The sequence below is a fragment of the Geotrypetes seraphini genome, chromosome 7, assembly GCF_902459505.1.
Source record: "Geotrypetes seraphini chromosome 7, aGeoSer1.1, whole genome shotgun sequence".
NCBI classification, from domain to species: domain Eukaryota; kingdom Metazoa; phylum Chordata; class Amphibia; order Gymnophiona; family Dermophiidae; genus Geotrypetes; species Geotrypetes seraphini.
The window spans coordinates 21,592,987-21,611,692 of record NC_047090.1 but is presented as its reverse complement, the minus strand read 5'-3'; the positions used below and the strand labels follow the sequence as shown (position 1 = coordinate 21,611,692).

The following is an 18,706-nucleotide window of genomic DNA, read 5'->3' as shown; positions in this document are numbered from 1 at the left end:
AAATTTACAGGTTGCCTAGTCGGCACTTAGACCTTTTTGACTTAGACGTAGTCAAACCAAGTCTAAGTGCCGAAAAAGGGGCCGCTGAGCTGATGGCCGCTGGCGCCATCAGTTCAGCGGCCCGGCAACCTACCCACCGCAAGCATCGCGGCAGGAGAGATACTTCATCTCCCCTACCGCGATGCCATCACTCCTCTACCCGAACTGCTGCGACCCGCGGCAGGAGAGATGCCCTGTCTCTCCTGCTGCGGGTCACAGCAGTTCCGGTAGAGGAGTGATGGCATCGCGGTAGGGGAGATGAGGCATCTCTCGTGCCGCGATTCATCACCCCCTCTCGCAATTAACATTGGGCTAGGAGAGAGCTCTCCTGGCCCTGGCGACCCCCCCTCCCCCCGCTGCTACTCGTTTGGGTCAGGAGGGAGCCCAAGCCCTCCTGGCCCTGGCGACCCCCTCCCCCGCCACTACTCATTCAGGCCAGGAGAGAGCCCAAACCCTCCTGGCCCCCGCGACCCCCCCGCCGCTACTCGTTCGGGCCAGGAGGGAGCCCAAACCCTTCTGGCCCCGGCAACCCCCTACCCCCACCCCGCACTACATTACGGGCAGGAGGGATCCCAGGCCCTCCTGCCCTTGACGCAACCCCCCTCCCCCCAACGACCGCCCCCCCAGAACCCCTGATCGCCCCCCAGCTGACCCGCGACCCCCCGCCGACCCCTGAAACAAGGTGCGGGGAAGGGGGTGGGGGGGGTCGGCCGGGGGGTTGCGGGTCGGCTGGGGGGGGCGATCGGTGGTTCTGGGGGGGGCGGTCGGGGGGGTTGCATCGAGGGCAGGAGGGCCTGGGATCCCTCCTGCCCATAATGTAGTGCGGGGTGGGGGTAGGGGGTTGCCGGGGCCAGGAGGGTTTGGGCTCCCTCCTGGCCCGAACGAGGAGTGGCGGGGGGGTCGCCAGGGCCAGGAGGATTTGGGCTCCCTCCTGGCCCATTCAAGTAGCGGTGGGGAGGGGGGGTTGCCAGGGCCAGGAGGGTTTGGGCTCACTCCTGGCCCATTCAAGTAGCGGCAGAGAGGGGGGTTGCCAGGGCCAGGAGGGCTTGGGCTCCCTCCTGGCCCGAACGAGTAGCGGCGGGGGGGGAGGGTCAAGGGGTCAGGAGAGCTTGGGCTTTCTCCTGGCCCAATGTTAATCGGCGGGGCAAGAGGGCTTGGGCTCCCTCTTGCCCCGATATGTCGAGGGTGCCGCGGTTGGCCGGGCAAGAGGGCTTGAGCTGGGATGTTGTCGGGGGGGGGGGGGGGGGTCGCGGTTCGACATGGCAGGAGGGCTTGTGCAATTCCTAACATTCTATTTGCGTTCTTAGCTGCTGCCACTCATTGAAGAGAGGGTTTTAATGTATCCTCAACGATGACAGCTAGATTTTTTTCATGGGCAGTAACTCCTAATGTGGAACCCTGCATCATGTAGCTATAGTTCAAGTTACTCTTTCCCACATGCATCACTTTACACTTGCTCACATTAAACATTGTCTGCCATTTTGATGCCCGGTCTCTCAGTCTCACAAGGTCCTCTTACAATTTTTCACAATCCTCTTGCGAATTTACAACTTTGTACAACTTTGGGCTCCTTTTACTAAGCTGCGCTAGAGGTTTTAAAGCGCGCTGCATTGCCGCGTGCGCTAGACTCTAATGCCACCATTGAATTGGCGTTAGTTTTTGGCGCGTAGTGCGGGTTTAGCGTGTGTGGCAATGTAGCGTGCGCTAAAAACGTTAGCGCACCTTAGTAAAAGAAGCCCTTTGTGTCATCAGCAAATTTAGGCCCCCATTTTATCAAGCTGCGTTAGGGTTTTCTAAAATCACTGGCTGCTGTGGTAAAAGCTCCGACAGCGGCTGGTGATAAAACACCCTACAGTGGCTTGATAAAATGGGACCTTAATTATCTCTCCAGTTATTCCCATCTCTATAGATCATTGATAAATTTGTTTAAAAAACAGTGGTTCTAGTAAAGACCCCTGGAGAACCCCACTCTTTACCCTTCTTTACTTTTTCCCCACCCTTCCAAAATTGTTTCTCCCCCCTCTCATCTAATATGCTTTGTTCCCCCTTCTCATAAATCCAATTGTATTCTCTTACATTACATACAGTATGTGCTCTGTATTAGCCCTTCCCTCACCTAAATTGTCAGTGTAAACTAGTTTTGACCTTTCGATTGCCTTGCTACGTTCTTCTTTTTTCATTCGCACTGTATGTAATTCATCTATTTGTTGTGAACCGCCTAGAACTCCCTGGGTATGGCGGTATACAAAAAAATAAATTATTATTATTATTATTATTCTCCATTGAGAATATTGATCATTTACACCTACACTCTGTTTTCTGTCTTTCAACCAGTTCTTAATCCATAATAGGACATTACCTCCTATCCCATGACTTTCTAATTTCCTCAGAAGTCTTTCATGAGGTACTTTGACAAATGCCTTTTCAAAATCCAAAATACACAATATCAACTGGCTCACCTTTATCCATACATTCATTCACCCCTTCAAAGAAATGCAGTAGATTGGTGAAGCAAGATTTCCCTTGACTAAATCCATGTTGCTTTTCTTTCATTAATCCAAGCTTATGTATATGTTCAATCATTTTGTTCTTTATAATAGTCTCTACCATTTTGCCCATCACCGACATCAGACTCACTGGTCTATAATTTCCCAAATCACTTCTGGAGCCCTTTTTAAAAATTGGTGTCACGTTGGCCACCCTCCAGTCTTCTGGTACTATGATGGATGTTAAAGAAGAATTACAAATTACTAATAGCTCTGCAAGTTAATTTTTCAATTCTATCAATATTTCAATTCTATTAGCATCCAGTCCAAGCAATTCTCTACTGTTCAGTTTGTCAAATTGATCATTACATCTTCCAGTGTTACAGAGATTCATCAGCACTGAATACCATTTCTGGCACCGATAAGTCCCCCCTATCTTCCTTGGTGGAGACCAAAGCAAAGAATTCATTTAATCTCTCCGCTAAGGCTTAAATCTCAATTTTTTGGGTCGAGTTTGATGTTCACAGTATTTAGAATAAGCTCATGTTTGGGAAACAGTGATGGGAGTCTAATCCTCTCAAATTTCTTTGTGTATTTTGTATTGCATGATTTTGGAATTCTAATTATGTATTTTATTAATTGTAAACCGCTTAGAACATTGTGAATATGCGGTATATAAATTTTTTAATAAATAAATAAATAACACCAACTGTGGGTGCTTAAATATTTACACCATATATTTTTGTGAGTTTGATTATGGTGGACTTGAGCCTGGAAAGAATGTATCTCCTGTCATGTGTTTCATAAATTCAATAAATATAATAATCCAAAAGAAGAAATCCCCCCCAAAAAGTATAATTTCATGTGTTTACTAGTCATAGCTTGAGCTGCCATTTCATCTTAAAGCATGACAAATGACCTTTTTTTTTTTTTTTGGCAAAAACTCATCCCGTGTTTTAGACGTACTAATTCTCTAGACTACCATTTCATGCTACACTGCACACCAAAGAAAGCAACCTGTTCCATCCAAGCCAGAGTGTGTGTGGGTGGATGGGTGTGGGGGGGAGAGTCATCAAACGCTAGAGTGTAATCAGATAAAGCTAGCTGTTCCCGTATTAGTGTGTTAGCTTTGTCCGAGTCCTCGCATCTTCAATGGGCCAAAGCTCTCTCTTCATTTGTCAGCCCAGCGCACCTTTTGTTTGAATAATTTCCCATTGGTATTACCCAGAACACGGAGTTGATAGTCGACTAGCCTCTTCGCTTGTAGTATTATTTCCAGAAAGCTTGATACATCTGGAATAAATCCAGGAGGATTTGCGAGTGAACTGAAGGAAGTGTGAGTGATGGGATGAACTGATAAGACCCGAGTTTGCAGAAACAAAAGGCTTTTTTGTTATGTTGTTCAGGGAAAGCAGAGTCACTGCCTTTGAATTGATTTGATGTGATCAAGTTTTTACCAGCTGCCTCTGCTGGGTCAAGCAAGTAAGAAATTAAACTTACCTCCTTCAAAACCTTTATTTCATGCCCAGGGAGGAAAAGGGGTGTCTAAGGAAAATGTCGGCAAAAATCTCAGAGGCTCCTTTTAGAGGACAAGCCTGCTGTAAATTTAAATGGTAATGGTAATTTAGATTTTTTTTTTTCTTCCAGAACTTAGAATCATTTATAGTTATATTGATACTTGAACCAGACAGCGAAGAAACGTTTTGACAAGTTCAAAAATATATAAGGCAAGCAAATTCCTTTTTTTAGGGCTTTAACATTTGAAAATTTAGGGGTTTATTTTGATGCTCTGTCAAGCTACGAAAAATGTGGTTTGTTGGTACTTTAGCAGGACAAAATAAAGGGCCCCCTTATAAAAAGCTACGGACAAATGCACCGAAGTCCATTCAATTCCTATGGGCTTCGGTGCATATGTCATGGGAGAAGCACTACCACAGCTTTGGAAAAGGGGCTCAAAATTTTGTGTTAGCGTTTTTAGCGCACGCTAAACCCGCGCTACATGGCTAGAACTAACGCCAGCTCAATGCTGGCGTTAGTGTCTAGCGCGCGTGGCAATTTAGCGTGCGCTATTCCACGAGTTAATGCCCTAACACGGCTTAGTAAAAGGAGGCCTAAGCTGTGGTAAGCGCTCCCACACATTTGCAAAAGGGCATACTACAGGATGCGCTCAGGTGTCCTGTGGCAATTTCCAAATCTGCATGTGCTATGCACTAACCGCAAGCTAAATAAATATTTTTTTAAATTTTCTTGGAGGGGGTGTGTCTGGGGGGGCCGAGAGTAGGCATTCCTGTGCTAATCAGAAAGCGCAGCTACATTACTGGGCACTAAGGCCCAGATTCTCTACATGGTGCCGTCATCTTAAAAGTGGTCGTCAATCGGCTGTCAAACATGCAATGGTGCTGTTTAGAGAATTATGCCCTTGGGAAAGGTAGGCATTGGAAATATAGGCCATGGATTACAGAGAAAGAAAACTAGGATTGTGTGGGATTTTCTTTCAGTCCTGGCTAGAGGCTGGAAACATTGGAGCCTGAACTGATTAGCTCAGCTGTGAATTCTTTCAGGTAAAGCTACAAAAAAAGACATTGGGTCTGATATTCAGCTTATGGAAGTACGCAGCATCGGCATCACAGCCGCAGGTTGTACTGACCTCGAATATCCAATTCCAGGGCATGCGCAGCTTAGGGCATTGAATATCCAGGTATCAGCGATCAACTGGAAGTTAACCAGGCACTGGCTGATATTCAGACCAGTGGCCAGTTAACTTTAGTTGGTGATACGCAGAAATATAGATCTTCAAACAGATAGCTTGGAATCAAACAGATAGCCACAAAACGATCGTCGGCCTGACTGCTTTCAGCGTGCTTTCCATCACACCGTGATTTTTTGATAACAGCTTTCCTTTTGGCTATTTTCTTTTGTTAAGTTCTTATTGGTTATTATCCAGCACCACACGTGAAAGTTTTTTTTTGCCGATGATGTCTGGGTGGAAGAGTGTGGGGTACACCTCTCCAAGGAAATGAGGCTTTTTCTTTTGCTTGTTACAATATCGCATTGGGCACACTGCGGCTCAATTTCAATGGAGTGATTTTCTTTTTCTCTTTTTGTTTAATTCCATATTTCAGTACTTTGAAAATTAAAGATTTCCCCAGTTTGTCAGTAGAGGTGATGCCTTTCAGTGAAGGGAAGGAAACTTTAGGTTTTTGTGTGGTTTTGTGTGGTTCTGGTTATACCAAGTCTGTTTGAATTCCATGACAAAGGGATTAGTAAAGGACAGATGCCATACAATATCTTAAATGTTACACAGGCACATTTGATTTCTGATATCATTTTAAAAAATAAATTTGACATCCTCTTTATTACTGAAACCTGGCTATGTAAGGGGGAGGATCGTTATTTGGCCTTTTCTTGTCCCCCCGGATTTACATATCAATATAATCATCGTCAAGTAAAAAAGGAGGGGGATCTAGCCATAATCTATCGTACTTTGATAGTGGCTGATTTTGAATTTTCTTCAAACAATAGCAGCCCTTTGGAATACTTGGAGGTCAGATGTAAAGCCTCCCCCCCCATCAGATTATTTACTGGTGTATCTCCCCCCTCCTGTTAATGTCCTAACACTAACCCATTTGCAATCTGCCATCTTGGACATTTGTGTTTCTTCTGCTAATCCTGTCATTCTAGGTGACTTTAACATTCACTTCGATGATACCAACAATTCCTTTACGTCAGAAGTTCTTACTTTTTAAATGATTTTAACCTTTACCCACTAATAACTAGTCCCACCCATATCGCTGGTCATACCCTAGATATGGTACTTACCCAAGCATCCCAAAGAAATAACTTCCAAATATTAGCCTCTATACAAGTCCCATGGTTGGATCAATTTTTAGTTTCTTTTCAACAACAAACCTCAAATCATCAATTTAATTTAAAACCTAAAACAATTATCACTAGGAACTAAAAGTTAGAAGCTGCAGATATTTTATCTAACTTCAATCTTACTTTAGAACAACTGTCCCATTCTACTGTTGAAGATAAAATCTCAGTATGGAATCAGTCCATTAGTAAACTCTTGGATTCTATATCACCAGCAATCACTCTCACGATTTCTCCCCATAAACAAAAAAAATCCATGGTATACAGCAATCCTAAATCTATTAAAAAAACAACTACGTTCCCTTGAACGAAAATGGAGGCACAATAAAACACTCATCAATCTTAATAAATTTAAGGAACATGCTGCATATTATAGATCCGAAATTAACAGAACCAAAAAAGAATATTATACTAAACAAATTAAGAAGGCTAATAATTCCTCTACTTTATATGCAATAGTTAAATTTTTAACAACAAAGAAAAAAGAAATGAACAAATCCAATCTCTCACCATCAGCACAAGCCCTCGCTACTTACTTCATTGACAAAGTACAAAAAATTAGAGACTCTTTTCCGCTTACCACTACTTCTAGCCACTCTGCAGATTATGTGGATTCTAATACCTCAACTAATCTGTCCTTTTCAAAATGCTCCTGCTTCACCCTTCCTAGTTTGGAGGAAATTCAAAGATGTATTAATTCGCTTAATATAAAAGGGACTAGCACAGAGGTCATCCCTCCTTTCCTTTTAAAATGATTTTTCTCCATTTTGGCCCTTACATCAAAGACTTGGTTAATTCCAGTTTAACATCAGGATCTTTGCCCAAGACTTGGAAACAATCTGTTATTTATCCAATCATCAAGGATCAAAAAATTAGTACTCAGGACATGTCAAATTACCAACCTATAGCAAAACTTACCGAAAAAATAGTTTTTCATCAAATCTCTAAATTCATTGAGAAAACAAAAGTACTTCATCCTAACCAAACTGGCTTTCATCATTATCATTCTACAGAAAATTCCCTGTTAGGACTTACTACTAAAATACTTTAACATCTTGATCATCACCAGTCAGTACTGCTTATTTCCTTAGATCTCTCCTCTGCTTTCGATGCCATCGACCATAACCTGCGGGTCGGCGGGGAGGGGGGGGGGCATCGGAGGTTCAGGGGGAGCGGGCGTGGGGGCATTGCGTCGAAGGCAGGAGGCCCTGGGATCCCTCCTGCCTGTATCTTAGTGGGAGTGGGGAGGTTCGCCTGGGCAGGATGGCTTGGGATCCCTCCTGCCCTATCGTGATCGGCGGGTGGGGGGGTGGGGGTGCCGCGGGGCAAGATGGATTGGGCTCCCCCTTGCCCCGATCGTGTTGGGGAAGGTGGGTGCCGCCGGGGCAAGAGTGCTTGGGCTCCCTCTTGCCCGACTGAATTGGGGGAAGGTGGGTGCCACCGGGGCAAGATGGCTTGGGCTCCCTCTTGCCCCGATCGTGTTGGGGAAGGTGGATGCCGCCGGGGCAAGAGGGCTTGGGCTCCCTCTTGCTCTGATCATTGTCGGCAGGGCCAGGAAGCTTGGGCTCTCTCCTGGCCCGATCGGATCAGGGGGGGGTGGATCGCTGCAGGACAGATGGGTCATCTCTCCTGCCGCTTTAGCGATCCCAAGTGCCGCGTTTGGTGGCACTTGGTGGTATCGCTATTGCGGCAGGGGATATGAGGCATCTCTCCTGCCCCGATAGTTGCGGTGGGGGGTGGGTAGGTTGCTGGGCCGCTGAGCTGATCACGCCACCCAAGATCAGCTCAGCGGCCCCTTTTCAGCACTTATACCTGTTTTGACTTGGTCTAAAGTTTTGGTTATACCTGTTGTACGCCTAGGTGTAGGTCGGCCCACCTTCCACCCACCCCCGCACTTTCCCCGCCTCTGAAAATGCCTCTTTTCTCTCTATGCGTTTAGAGGCAGGGGAAAGGCCTAAGCTGGTTTTAGATACATCTAAAACCAGCTTTGATTATGGGTACTTGGACGATCAGGCTTTTTGATCGTCCAAGTAGCCATTTAGGCCACTTTTTAGATGTTTTTTTGTTTTGATTATGAGCCCCTTAGGTTTTAGCTAGTATCCCCGATTTTTAATCTGTTTTTATGTAAATTTTTATTGTACACCGCTTAGAAATCTAATTAAGCGGTTTAAAATTTTTTTTAATAAACTTGAAACTTGAAGTAACTCCTAGAGTTTATTCAAAAGCGGGGATATGTGCTCGAATTTGCTTATACCGAAAATCAACCTAGCTGCAGTATTTTGGATCAACTGGAGTCTTTGAAGACTTTTTTTTGTCATACTTAGATAGAATTACAGTAATCCAACCGCAAGAGAATAATTGATTGCACAAGAACAGCGAAACGTTGTTGATAGAAACAAGACCTAACTGTTCTCAGCATGTGAAGGCTAAAGAAGCATTTTTTTTAAAACCAGAGAATTAATGTGTTCATTAAATGAATGTGATGAATCAATAATGAAGCCCAAAACTTTACTTGAAAAGTCAATCTGCAAAGATGTCCTTGATGGTAGTAAAACAGAAGGAAGATGGTCTATCTTTGGGCCATAACAGTTTTGTTTTTGTCTCATTTAACTTCATTTGAACAGAGGGCCCAAGATTGAAGTTTCATTATACAATCAATTATGTTTGTGGATAGGTTAGAAATATTCGAGTCTACCTTAAAGAGAACAAAGATGTCATCTGCATAAGTATACAGAGATTCGAAGGAGGATAGTTTGAACAATTTCAGGGTGGTCATATAAATATTAAAAAGAATGGGAGAGAGAGGTGAACCCTGGGGCTTCCAGGGAGGAGACAGTGCCATTCATGTTAACAACATAAGATCTTGATTGCAAAAATTTAGAGAACCAATCTACAACTGTGAGATTGAGACCTATCTCAAAGAGCTGATGGATCAAGATGTTATTGTAGACAACATCAAAAGCTGCGGACAAATCAAACTGTAATAGAATTGCGTATTTGTTGCTCAAATGCAGTTGCTGAACCTTTGATATTAATGATACCAGAAAGGTTTCTGTACTGAAATTTTGCCTAAATCCGTGCTGACACGGTAGGAGAATGGAAAATCTCTCCAAATAGGAGGAATGTTGGACATAAATAATGGATTTCATCATTTTGGTTAATAGAGGAATATTTGCTAAAGATCGTTAACTTGACCACAAAGATGGACCAGCTTGGCATTCTTTAGCAGTGGAGTAAGAGCAATATGGGCCATGTCAATGGAAAATAATCCTGATTCCAAAGCAGAATTTATGAGATTAGTTAGAAGTTCAATAGCTTGGGTAGGAATTCTCTCATATAAATATGAGGGAAAGGGATCTAGGATACATCTGCATGTTCTTAATCTGTGGCACAATTGCAAAACCTGCATCTCGGTCACAGGTTCAAAAGCTGTTCAAATTCGATCTACGGGAGTTGCCACTGTGTCAGTATTAGAGACCACCGTGGGATTATATGAAACCAGTGATGAAAAGGAATCTCTAATGACAGAAACTTTTTAATTAAAGAATTTCATAAAAGTTTCTGCTTCAGGAGTGGATGAGCATATTGGCGTATCATTAGTGGAAGTTAGAGAGCGCCAAATATTGAACAGAGTGCTGCTTTGATTGTTCAATATAATAATTTTGGTTCCATATCTGACCATTGGCAGAGTTAGATTTTTTTCCATTTACACTTTAGCAGTCTACAGTTCTGTTTCAATTCTCTGTGGTATGGCAAATACCAGGGAGCCTTGCGAGCATAAGAAATGTTTTTTGTTGACAGTGGAGCAAGAGAATTATAAGTGGATTTTGAAAGATTAACCCAAGTGGTCCAAATGCTTTCTGTAACATCAGATAAAGGATAAGAAGTAAGCTGATTTAAAAATGGAGACCAGTAATGTTCACAGGTAATTTTCTTTCGAAAAGTAATAGTTTTTTTAAAAATGGGAATGATCACAAAAATGGGACATAAAGACTGGAAGACAAAATTCACACAGAAAATGACCCGACCATGGAATTTGCAGCCATCGCACGCCATCAATTGATGTCTTGTAGTTAGTGAGGTCTAGAAAGCTAATAATATCAAGGGAATGACCTTTTTCATGAGTGGGAAAAATCGAAGGAGAAGTAAAGCCCAAGGAAATAAGAAAGTTGTTAAATTTTGAAACATCTTTACAAGTATTATCAGATGGAAATTGATGTCACCAATAATCAGTAATCTTTGAAATTTTAGAAAAGCATTTGTTATAGTCTCCAGAACAAAGATCACAAAGAGGTTTTTTTCCAAAAATGATTTCTGTTACCCACCAGTACTGGGTTTCTGAGACCAGGATAAATTTTACCATTGGTATTGAGATCTAGTGAGTTAAATGGGAGCGATTTGGCAAGATAAATAAAACTGGAGTGAAAGAAAAGTAGCAAATGAAGGAGCCAAAATGGTAGCTTCATAATGAAAGTTGATAAAAAGAGCAAAAGACAAGTCTGTAATAGTATAACAAATGAGAGATAATACAAAGTAAACTAAACTTGTCAATTCGAAAACATACCCAATGTTGTAAAACCAGTAAAAATTCCGTCAAATCCAAAAGGGGAGTGTGTGGCGCAGTGGTTAAAGCTACAGCCTTAGCACCCTGAGGTTGTGGGTTCAAACCCACACTGCTCCTTGTGACCCTTGGCAAGTCACTTAATCCCCCCATTGCCCCAGGTACATTAGATAGATTGTGAGCTGCCATGCATAAGCGTACAGCGCAAGCTTTTTTTTAAAAAAAAGCTTGATGCTCAAGTTCAAGTTCAAGTTTCAAGTTTCTTGTATATTTGATTAATCGCTTACTCAAATTTCTAAGCGATGAACCTATTAAAATTACATAAAATTAAGGGGACGACAAAACAACAAAAACTAAACAAATGTAACATGTTAAAGACTAACATTACAAACATGTAAAAATGAGGAAAAGATGGGTAGAGAAATACAAATTGCTGATAGAAAAGAAGACAATTATGGTAGAAACAATAGGGAGGGGATAAACAATGAACCTTAAAGAGGTTATGGAAATGAAAGGAAACTCCTAGTCAAGCTTTTTAAGTATCAAAAGCATCCTTAAAAAGAAAGCTTGCATTGCTTGCATCAGGAAGTGTTTAGAATGAGCTCTGGCAGAATTCATGGGAGTCAGTAAGGAAGCCGCTCAGTGCTGAGCAGCAGCGCCAAATCGCGCTCCTGCTTGTGCCGCTTAGCGGCCGAAGAAATTCGATCTGCAGCAGCCGGTTAGAACAGGAGCTTGGATTGGCAGAGGAGGTATGAGGATAGGGCAGGGAGGGGCGACAGGGTGCAGAACCTGACGGGGGAAGCAGTGGTGTACCTAGCATATGTGACACCCGGGGCCCATCATTTTTTGACACCCCCCCATCTGTACAGAAAACATGATTTTTAGTAACAAGCCACACGTCACACATGAGTACTTAGGAAAAGGCAGCACTGCAGTGAGCAGTACAACATCAATACACCCGTTGTAAAACTAAACAAGCCAGACTAGTACAGATCAATTCTGCAGTCAAGCCTAACAGAAAACCATGTCTTTCGAACACACAGAACACAGAAAACACCTTCGCCTAGTATGGCATATGTAATCACAAACTAACCCCTCCCTCTTTTACAAAACTGTAGTGTGGATTTTAGCCACGGTGGTAACAGCTCTGATGCTCATGCCACTACAGCTGGCGCTAAAAAACGCTCCACAGTTTTGTAAAAGGGGGGATAAAATAGAAATACATAAACAAAGGTTAAATTGAACCAGTAAGAAGCTGGACTCTGCATATAATGCAACACCACAGAAACAGTGACACATGTCTCCTAAAGCAATAAATAAATAGAAAATTTTTTTCTACCTTTGTCTTCTGTGGTTTCTGCTTTCCTCATCTTCTTGTAACTCTCTTCCTTCCATCCATGTCTGCCATCTCTCTTCCCCTATATGGCATCTTCTCTCCTTCTATGCCCCTTCCAGAAACTGTATGCCTCTCCCTTCCATCTCTCCTTTCACCCCCATTGGTCTGGCATCTCTCTCCTCTCCTTCCTTCTCCCACACCTCTCCTCTGCAATCCCTTTCCCTTTTTTCCCTCATTTTCCTTTTCAATTTATTTTCTGCATCTGTCTAGATTACATTCTTACTACCCTCTCATCAATGTCCTTTTTTACGTCTACCTAATGTCTACCTAAAGTCTACCTAAAGCTTGCCACCTCTTTCCCTCACCCCTTCCGTATCTAACTCTATCCTCATCCCTCACTCCAGCACATGCCCTTTATTCTTTCTTCTCCCCACTTCCTTCCAGTGTCTGCTCCCACTCTCTCTCACACTTCCATTCAGTGGCTGACCCTCTCTCCACCCCTTCCATATACTGTTCATCTTCTGTCTCGCCCCTTCAAGTCACTGCCCTCTCTGCCCTTTCCATCCAATGTCTGCCTTCTCTCTCTTCCATACATCTTCCTTCTTTCTATGCTCCTTTCATAACTATCTATCCTGTGCCCCTTCTCTCCTTTGTACATGATTGATTTCAGCTCTGCCGCCTCTCCATTTTTTTCTCTCTGTCACCAACCCATCCCCTATGCTCTGGCATCTCTCTCTTATCCTTTCTTTCCTTCGCACCCCACAGTCTGGTATCTGCCCTTCCCTGATTCTCTGGCATTTTTCTCCTTTCCTTCCATCTTTCCCTCCCCCTACATGCTCTGAGATCTCCCCCTTCCTTTTCCCTTAGTCTGGAATACCTTCCTCCTTCCCTCCAAGCCCTGGCATCTCCTTTCATTTCTTCCCTCATCTTCCTTCTCCCTCCAGCTGGGTACAGCAACACTCTCCCCTGCAGCTCTGGACTTCCCCACACCTGCTCCCCCCCAATTGCCAATGCTTCGGTTACTCTTCTTTCTTCCTCCCTCACCCCAACGTGGGACCCTGCGGCACTATCAGCTCTTAGTCCCTCTAACGCCGGCCCTGCAGCTCCGGACTTCCCCACACCTGAAACCCCCCCCCCCCCCGATCGCTATTATTTTAAATGTTATGGCAGCCGTGGCGCTGTATCCATCGGAGGAGACTTCTAACCTTGGCCTGCCCCGGAACTCTTCCTGCAACAGCAACTTCCTGTTCCCGCCTAGGCGGGCGGTGGCTGCAGGAAGAGTTCCGGGGCAGGCCAAGGTTAGAAGTCTCCTCTGATGGATACAGCGCCACTGCTGCCATAACATTTAAAATAATAGCGATTGGGGTGGGGAGAGGAGCAGGAGTGGGGAAGTCCGGAGCTACAGGGCTGGCATTAGAGGCAGTGAGAACATCCGGCTGTGCATCCTCCCAAGGCGTGCACCCGGGGTGGACCTCCCCCCCCCTTGGTACGCCACTGGGGGGAAGGAAGGAAGAAAGCTGGGTGCAGAGCTTGACAGTATGCAGCGTTACAGAAGCAAGAGAGATACCCTTAACTGAGATCGATTCTAGTGACTTTAAACAGTAAACATGAAAATATTTAGAGGATGCTTCAAGTTTTTCAATACAAACAACTAAATGCACATAAACAGGTCAAACTTCATGCTGGATGCCAGATGATCACACATTATAATTTAGGGTTCCTTTTACGAAGACGCGCTAGGGCCTTAACATGCAGAATAGCGCACGCTGAAATTCCATGCGCGCTAGACTCTACTTCTTGAGCAGGCGGTAGTTTTTCAGCTAGCGCGCGCTAGAGCACGCGCTAAAAACGCTAGCACACCTTCGTAAAAGGAGCCCTTCATGAATTTGATTTTATAAATTGATGCATTTTATGGAAACGATTTTTTTTAAAAACGTGTGAAAAGAAAAAAATATTAACCCCCAAAAGTTTCCATTTAAAGTCCATTTCATCCTTTGTCTTCTATTGCAGTCGACTTTTTGGCAAAATACTGCATCTTCAGCCAGGAGAAGTTGGAGAAGTACAAAAGGGCTTTTGAAGCAGTGAGTATAAATTCAGACTTCTTTTCTTTCTTTCAGCCCCTCCTTCCTAACACCCTTTTCTCCCTCCCCAGGGCTTGCAGACAGTTAAATAATAAGCTCCACTTGCTTGCGGTATACATCTCATGAATTACGATAACATCAAATGTAACTTAAGAATGGAGGCACGCTTTATTCTTTTCTGAGAACTGTTCACCCTCCCCAATCAGGTTTTTGTTGGGGTTTTTTTTTTTTTTTTTTACATGTTGGGAGCCTAAGCAGTGCATGGTCAGTCAGACAAGAATACACACAGAAAGAAAAAAAGAAAAAAAAAACCCAAACCAACAACCCTAGGAAACCATTAAATGAATTGAAAAGAATGGGGGTTGGCTGATACAGTAATCTTGGAATCTACAATTTGATTAGTCTGAGTTTAATATACAAAAGCAGCGCCAAAGGAGGAGAAGAGTCGAAGTGCTCTTTAATAACTCTCTACAATTAAATTATGGTGATGAATTTAACCATTCTTTGGTTTTAAAGGGTTTTTATTATCCAAATGGCAGTGAAACAAAGTTACTTTGTGAAGAGAGTTTCAGGCTTGCTATTAAGACCATTTTTTTAGCCCATTTTCCTCCTAGTCTACTGTTTAATGTAGCCTTTGCTTAAATGTAAGAACTTAAAAAAAAAATAATAAAAAAAATCTTACAATGAAATATTTGCCGTGAAATATAAGAATGTGGTCTTTGGATTTGATATATTTGACTTTTATATGACGTCCACCATGTTTTCAGCAATGTAGAATTCTTGTAGAATTTTTTGTATAGGAAAGTAGATCCCTTGAGGCTCAGTGGCATATTAAGGGGGTGGGTGGACCACCCCAGGTGCTGCCTTGGTGGGGGTGCCAGCACATTTCCGCCTCCCCATGCTAAGCTTGTGCCCTCTCCCCCGTACCACTTAAAATTTTCGCCAGTGCAAGCAACTACTCTGGCCTGCTGCTCGTGTTGTTTTGGCTCCCTCTGAAATCACTTCTGGGTTGTGGGGCCAGGAAGTGACATCATATGGAAAGCTGACGCCGGCGCGAGCAGCAGGTCAGAGAAGCTGCTTGTACTGGCAAAGATTTAAAGAGGTACATGGGTGGGAAGGGAAGGAATGAATGAATGTGGCATTGGGGGGGTGAAAGGAGCAGAAAAAGCAGGGTGGGGTGCAGAAGGAGTGGGGAACAGTGATCAGTGCTTCCAACCCTTAAGGCATCTTTTACAGGACCAATAAAAACTATAGGGAACAATATTCAAAAACTGCTTATGTGGTTGGTGGCAGAAGTACAATTGGTTTTAGTTAACTTTTCTAGGGCCTGGTTAATTGTTGGCCATATCAGTTGCTAAGAGAGTAATTTTATAATGTTACTTAAACTGAGAAGACAGAAAGCTCCTATTTGTAGCCTATTTTATAAAAAGCACTTGGGAGGGGTATGTTATAAGGAGATGCCTTGTTTTTGGTAGCATGAATGAGCATACATGGCCGCATTTTAGTCACTTTTGTGGCTATAAGATGTAATTTCCAGTTAAGCAATATTCTGTAAACTAGTCATTAAGCCCGTTACATTAACAGGTGCTAGAATATATGTCTGTCTGTCTTTCTTTATTTCTGTCTCTCTCTCCCTCCCGCTATCTTTCTTTCTGTGTGTCTCTCTCCCTGGCCCCCTTTGTCTGTCTGTCTTTCTGTCTCTCCCTGCCCCTGTCTCTTTCTTCTTTTCTTTCTGTCTCCCTTCCTCCCACTGTCTGTCTTTCTTTCTATCTGTCTGTCTCTCTCCCAGCCTCCTATGCAGCAGCATTCCCTCCCTCTCCATTTCCATCCCTCCACACCTCTTCCCTGTGCAGCAGCAGCGTTTTCCCTCCCCCCCCTTTCCCTTCTCACGGTCTAGGCAGCTTCTTTAGTCCGTTGCCGCCCCCCCCCTTCCCTTTCCTTCCTGCGGTCCCGACAAACCTGCCGACTCCAGCCTGCAGCACTCTGCACACGCTGCTTCGGGGCCTTCTACTGCCCTGATTTACTCTGCCGCGTCTCTGATGATGTCATCAGAGACATGTCAGAGTAAATCAGGGCAGTAGAAGTGCTCAAAGCAGCGTGTGCAGAGTACTGCAGGCTGCTGGAGTAGGCAGGTTAAGAGTCGGGACCATGGGAAGGGGGAGGGGCGGCAAGACGTCGGAGAACTGAGTTACCGAAGAGCAGGGAGTCCAGCAATGGCGGCCAGTGCTGCGAGTGTAGCAGGTTTGGAGTCGGGACCATGGGAAGGGGGAGGGGCGGCAAGACGTTGGGAGAACTGAGTTACCGAAGAGCAGGGAGTCCAGCAATGGCGGCCAGTGCTGCGAGTGTAGGTAGGAGCTGGGGACTCGCGCATGCGCACTCCTGCTTGGCCACGGACCTACAGAACATGGAACAGGGAATACAGAACATGAAAGTTGGAGTGCGCATGCGCGACTAGCGTTTTATTATATAGGATACATGTTTAGAAATGATAGAAACAGACTGCCTGATATTCAGTGCGAGCTAACTGGCTAGGAATGGCTAGTTAACGCTTGTCTCGGCAGCTAACTGGGCATTCTCAGCAGCATTTAACTGGTTATCATTGCTGAGAATGCCCAGTTAGTGCTGAAAAATAAGCCAGAAGCGTTGGGGGCTTTCCAGGGGGTGGGGGTGGGGGGTGACTGCTTAAGTATTCACAACTAAAGTGGCCAGGCTTAGCGGGCAAATAAAGTCGCATAAAAATCAGGCCCACCTTTGCCTGCTAAGCCATGATTGGTTAAGTCTGAATATCGTCCTAACTGCCATGTGCTAGCCAGCATTTGAAAGCCCAGATGCTTAATGCCAGTCACTGGAAATGGCCCAGCACTGAATATTTGATTTGACACCGGCAATGGGCAGTCAAAATGCTGCTTGCCACTGGCTGAGTAAGAGGCCCATAGAAAAATGATGGCAGATAAAGGCCAAATAAGAACATAAGAATAGCCTTACTGGGTCAGACCAATGGTCCATCAAGCCCATTCTCATGGTGGCCAATCCAGGTCACTAGTACCTGGCCAAAACCCAAGGTGTAGCAATATTCCATGCTACCAATACAGGGCAAGCTGCCTTTCTCAATAAATGACCTATCCCTATCCAGTCTGCCCATCCACCCCATCCACTAAGAGATTCCATGTGCTTGTCTCATGCTTTCTTGGTAGATGAATCTCTTTAAGGCCTTCTGAATATTCTATTAGTTTATCACCCACCTGTTAAGTAAGATCCAATCTTTTTTTCTTTTTGAATCAACTATGTTGTCTGACCAATTTTCAAAATTGTTAATATTGGGTGAACTGAATTTACATATGGAACACACTCTGGACACTGATGTTGCTTCCTTTCTTTCTCTTTTACATTCTCTTCCTATTACCTTGATACCAATTGAACCTACCTATAAAAAGGTCATTCTCTTGACATTAGAGGTTATTCTATGTTACCGACAGATATGAACCTTTTATCTAATGGTGCATGGTCACCTGATCCATGGTCTGACCATTGTATGAGTGAATTTACTATGACAAATTTTGTGTCCAGACAACTGAGAAAATTAGATTGTACAAATTTTTTTTCCTTTAGGGGGCAATAGATCATTTCTGAAAACAGCTCATTCTTCAAATCTCTTAAGAGGATAAAGAGCCAAAATATTTATTAGATATTTGGGATAAAAGTATATCTAATGTATTGGACACAATTGCACTAATTACCTCTAAGAAGTTTCTAGATTCCTCATGATATTCTTCCCAACTGCATATTCGAAAGCTAGAATAAGAACATAAGAATTGCTATACTGGGATAGACAGAAGATCCTACAAGCCCAGTATCCTATTTCCAACAGTGGCCAACCCAGTTACCAAGGGCCGGATTCTGTATAGGACTTTCCATTATCGAGTACCCATGGGGGTTGGTAGATGCCAGATAAATGTAGATTCTGGTTGCTTGAGAGTTACTATTAAAAATAGTTTTGGCTCCTTTCTGGTCTGAGTCACTCTCTCTTCCTCTCTCTATCATCCCCCCACCCCCACTTGTAGGTCCAGCATCTGTTCCTCCCATAGGCAGCAGAACACTTTTTTGTTTGGGGGAGGCTTGAAAGCTCTGCCCCAGACCCCGCCCCCATAATAGTACTAATTGCAATACCATGTTTGCCATTAATTTTTCATATATACATACAATATAATCTTATTAACAACACATAATGGTTAACCACAAAATTAAAAAAACACAAAGCACACTGTACGCAGAGAAAATGTTAATTACCATTTATATTTGGGATTTTTTCAAAGATGTCAAGGCAGAT

At 43.7% G+C, this 18,706-nt stretch overlaps 1 protein-coding gene across 3 annotated transcripts in view; it reads left to right on the top strand.

Annotated features, from left to right (window-relative positions):
* LOC117363311 overlaps positions 1 to 18,706 on the top strand; it is a 393,068-nt gene that overhangs the window by 293,977 nt on the left and 80,385 nt on the right. For all 3 annotated transcript variants that reach the window (XM_033950808.1, XM_033950807.1, XM_033950806.1), the window contains exon 11: positions 14,309 to 14,379. In XM_033950808.1, the coding sequence (XP_033806699.1) occupies positions 14,309 to 14,379 (71 nt within the window). The remainder of the gene's footprint in view (positions 1 to 14,308; positions 14,380 to 18,706) is intronic.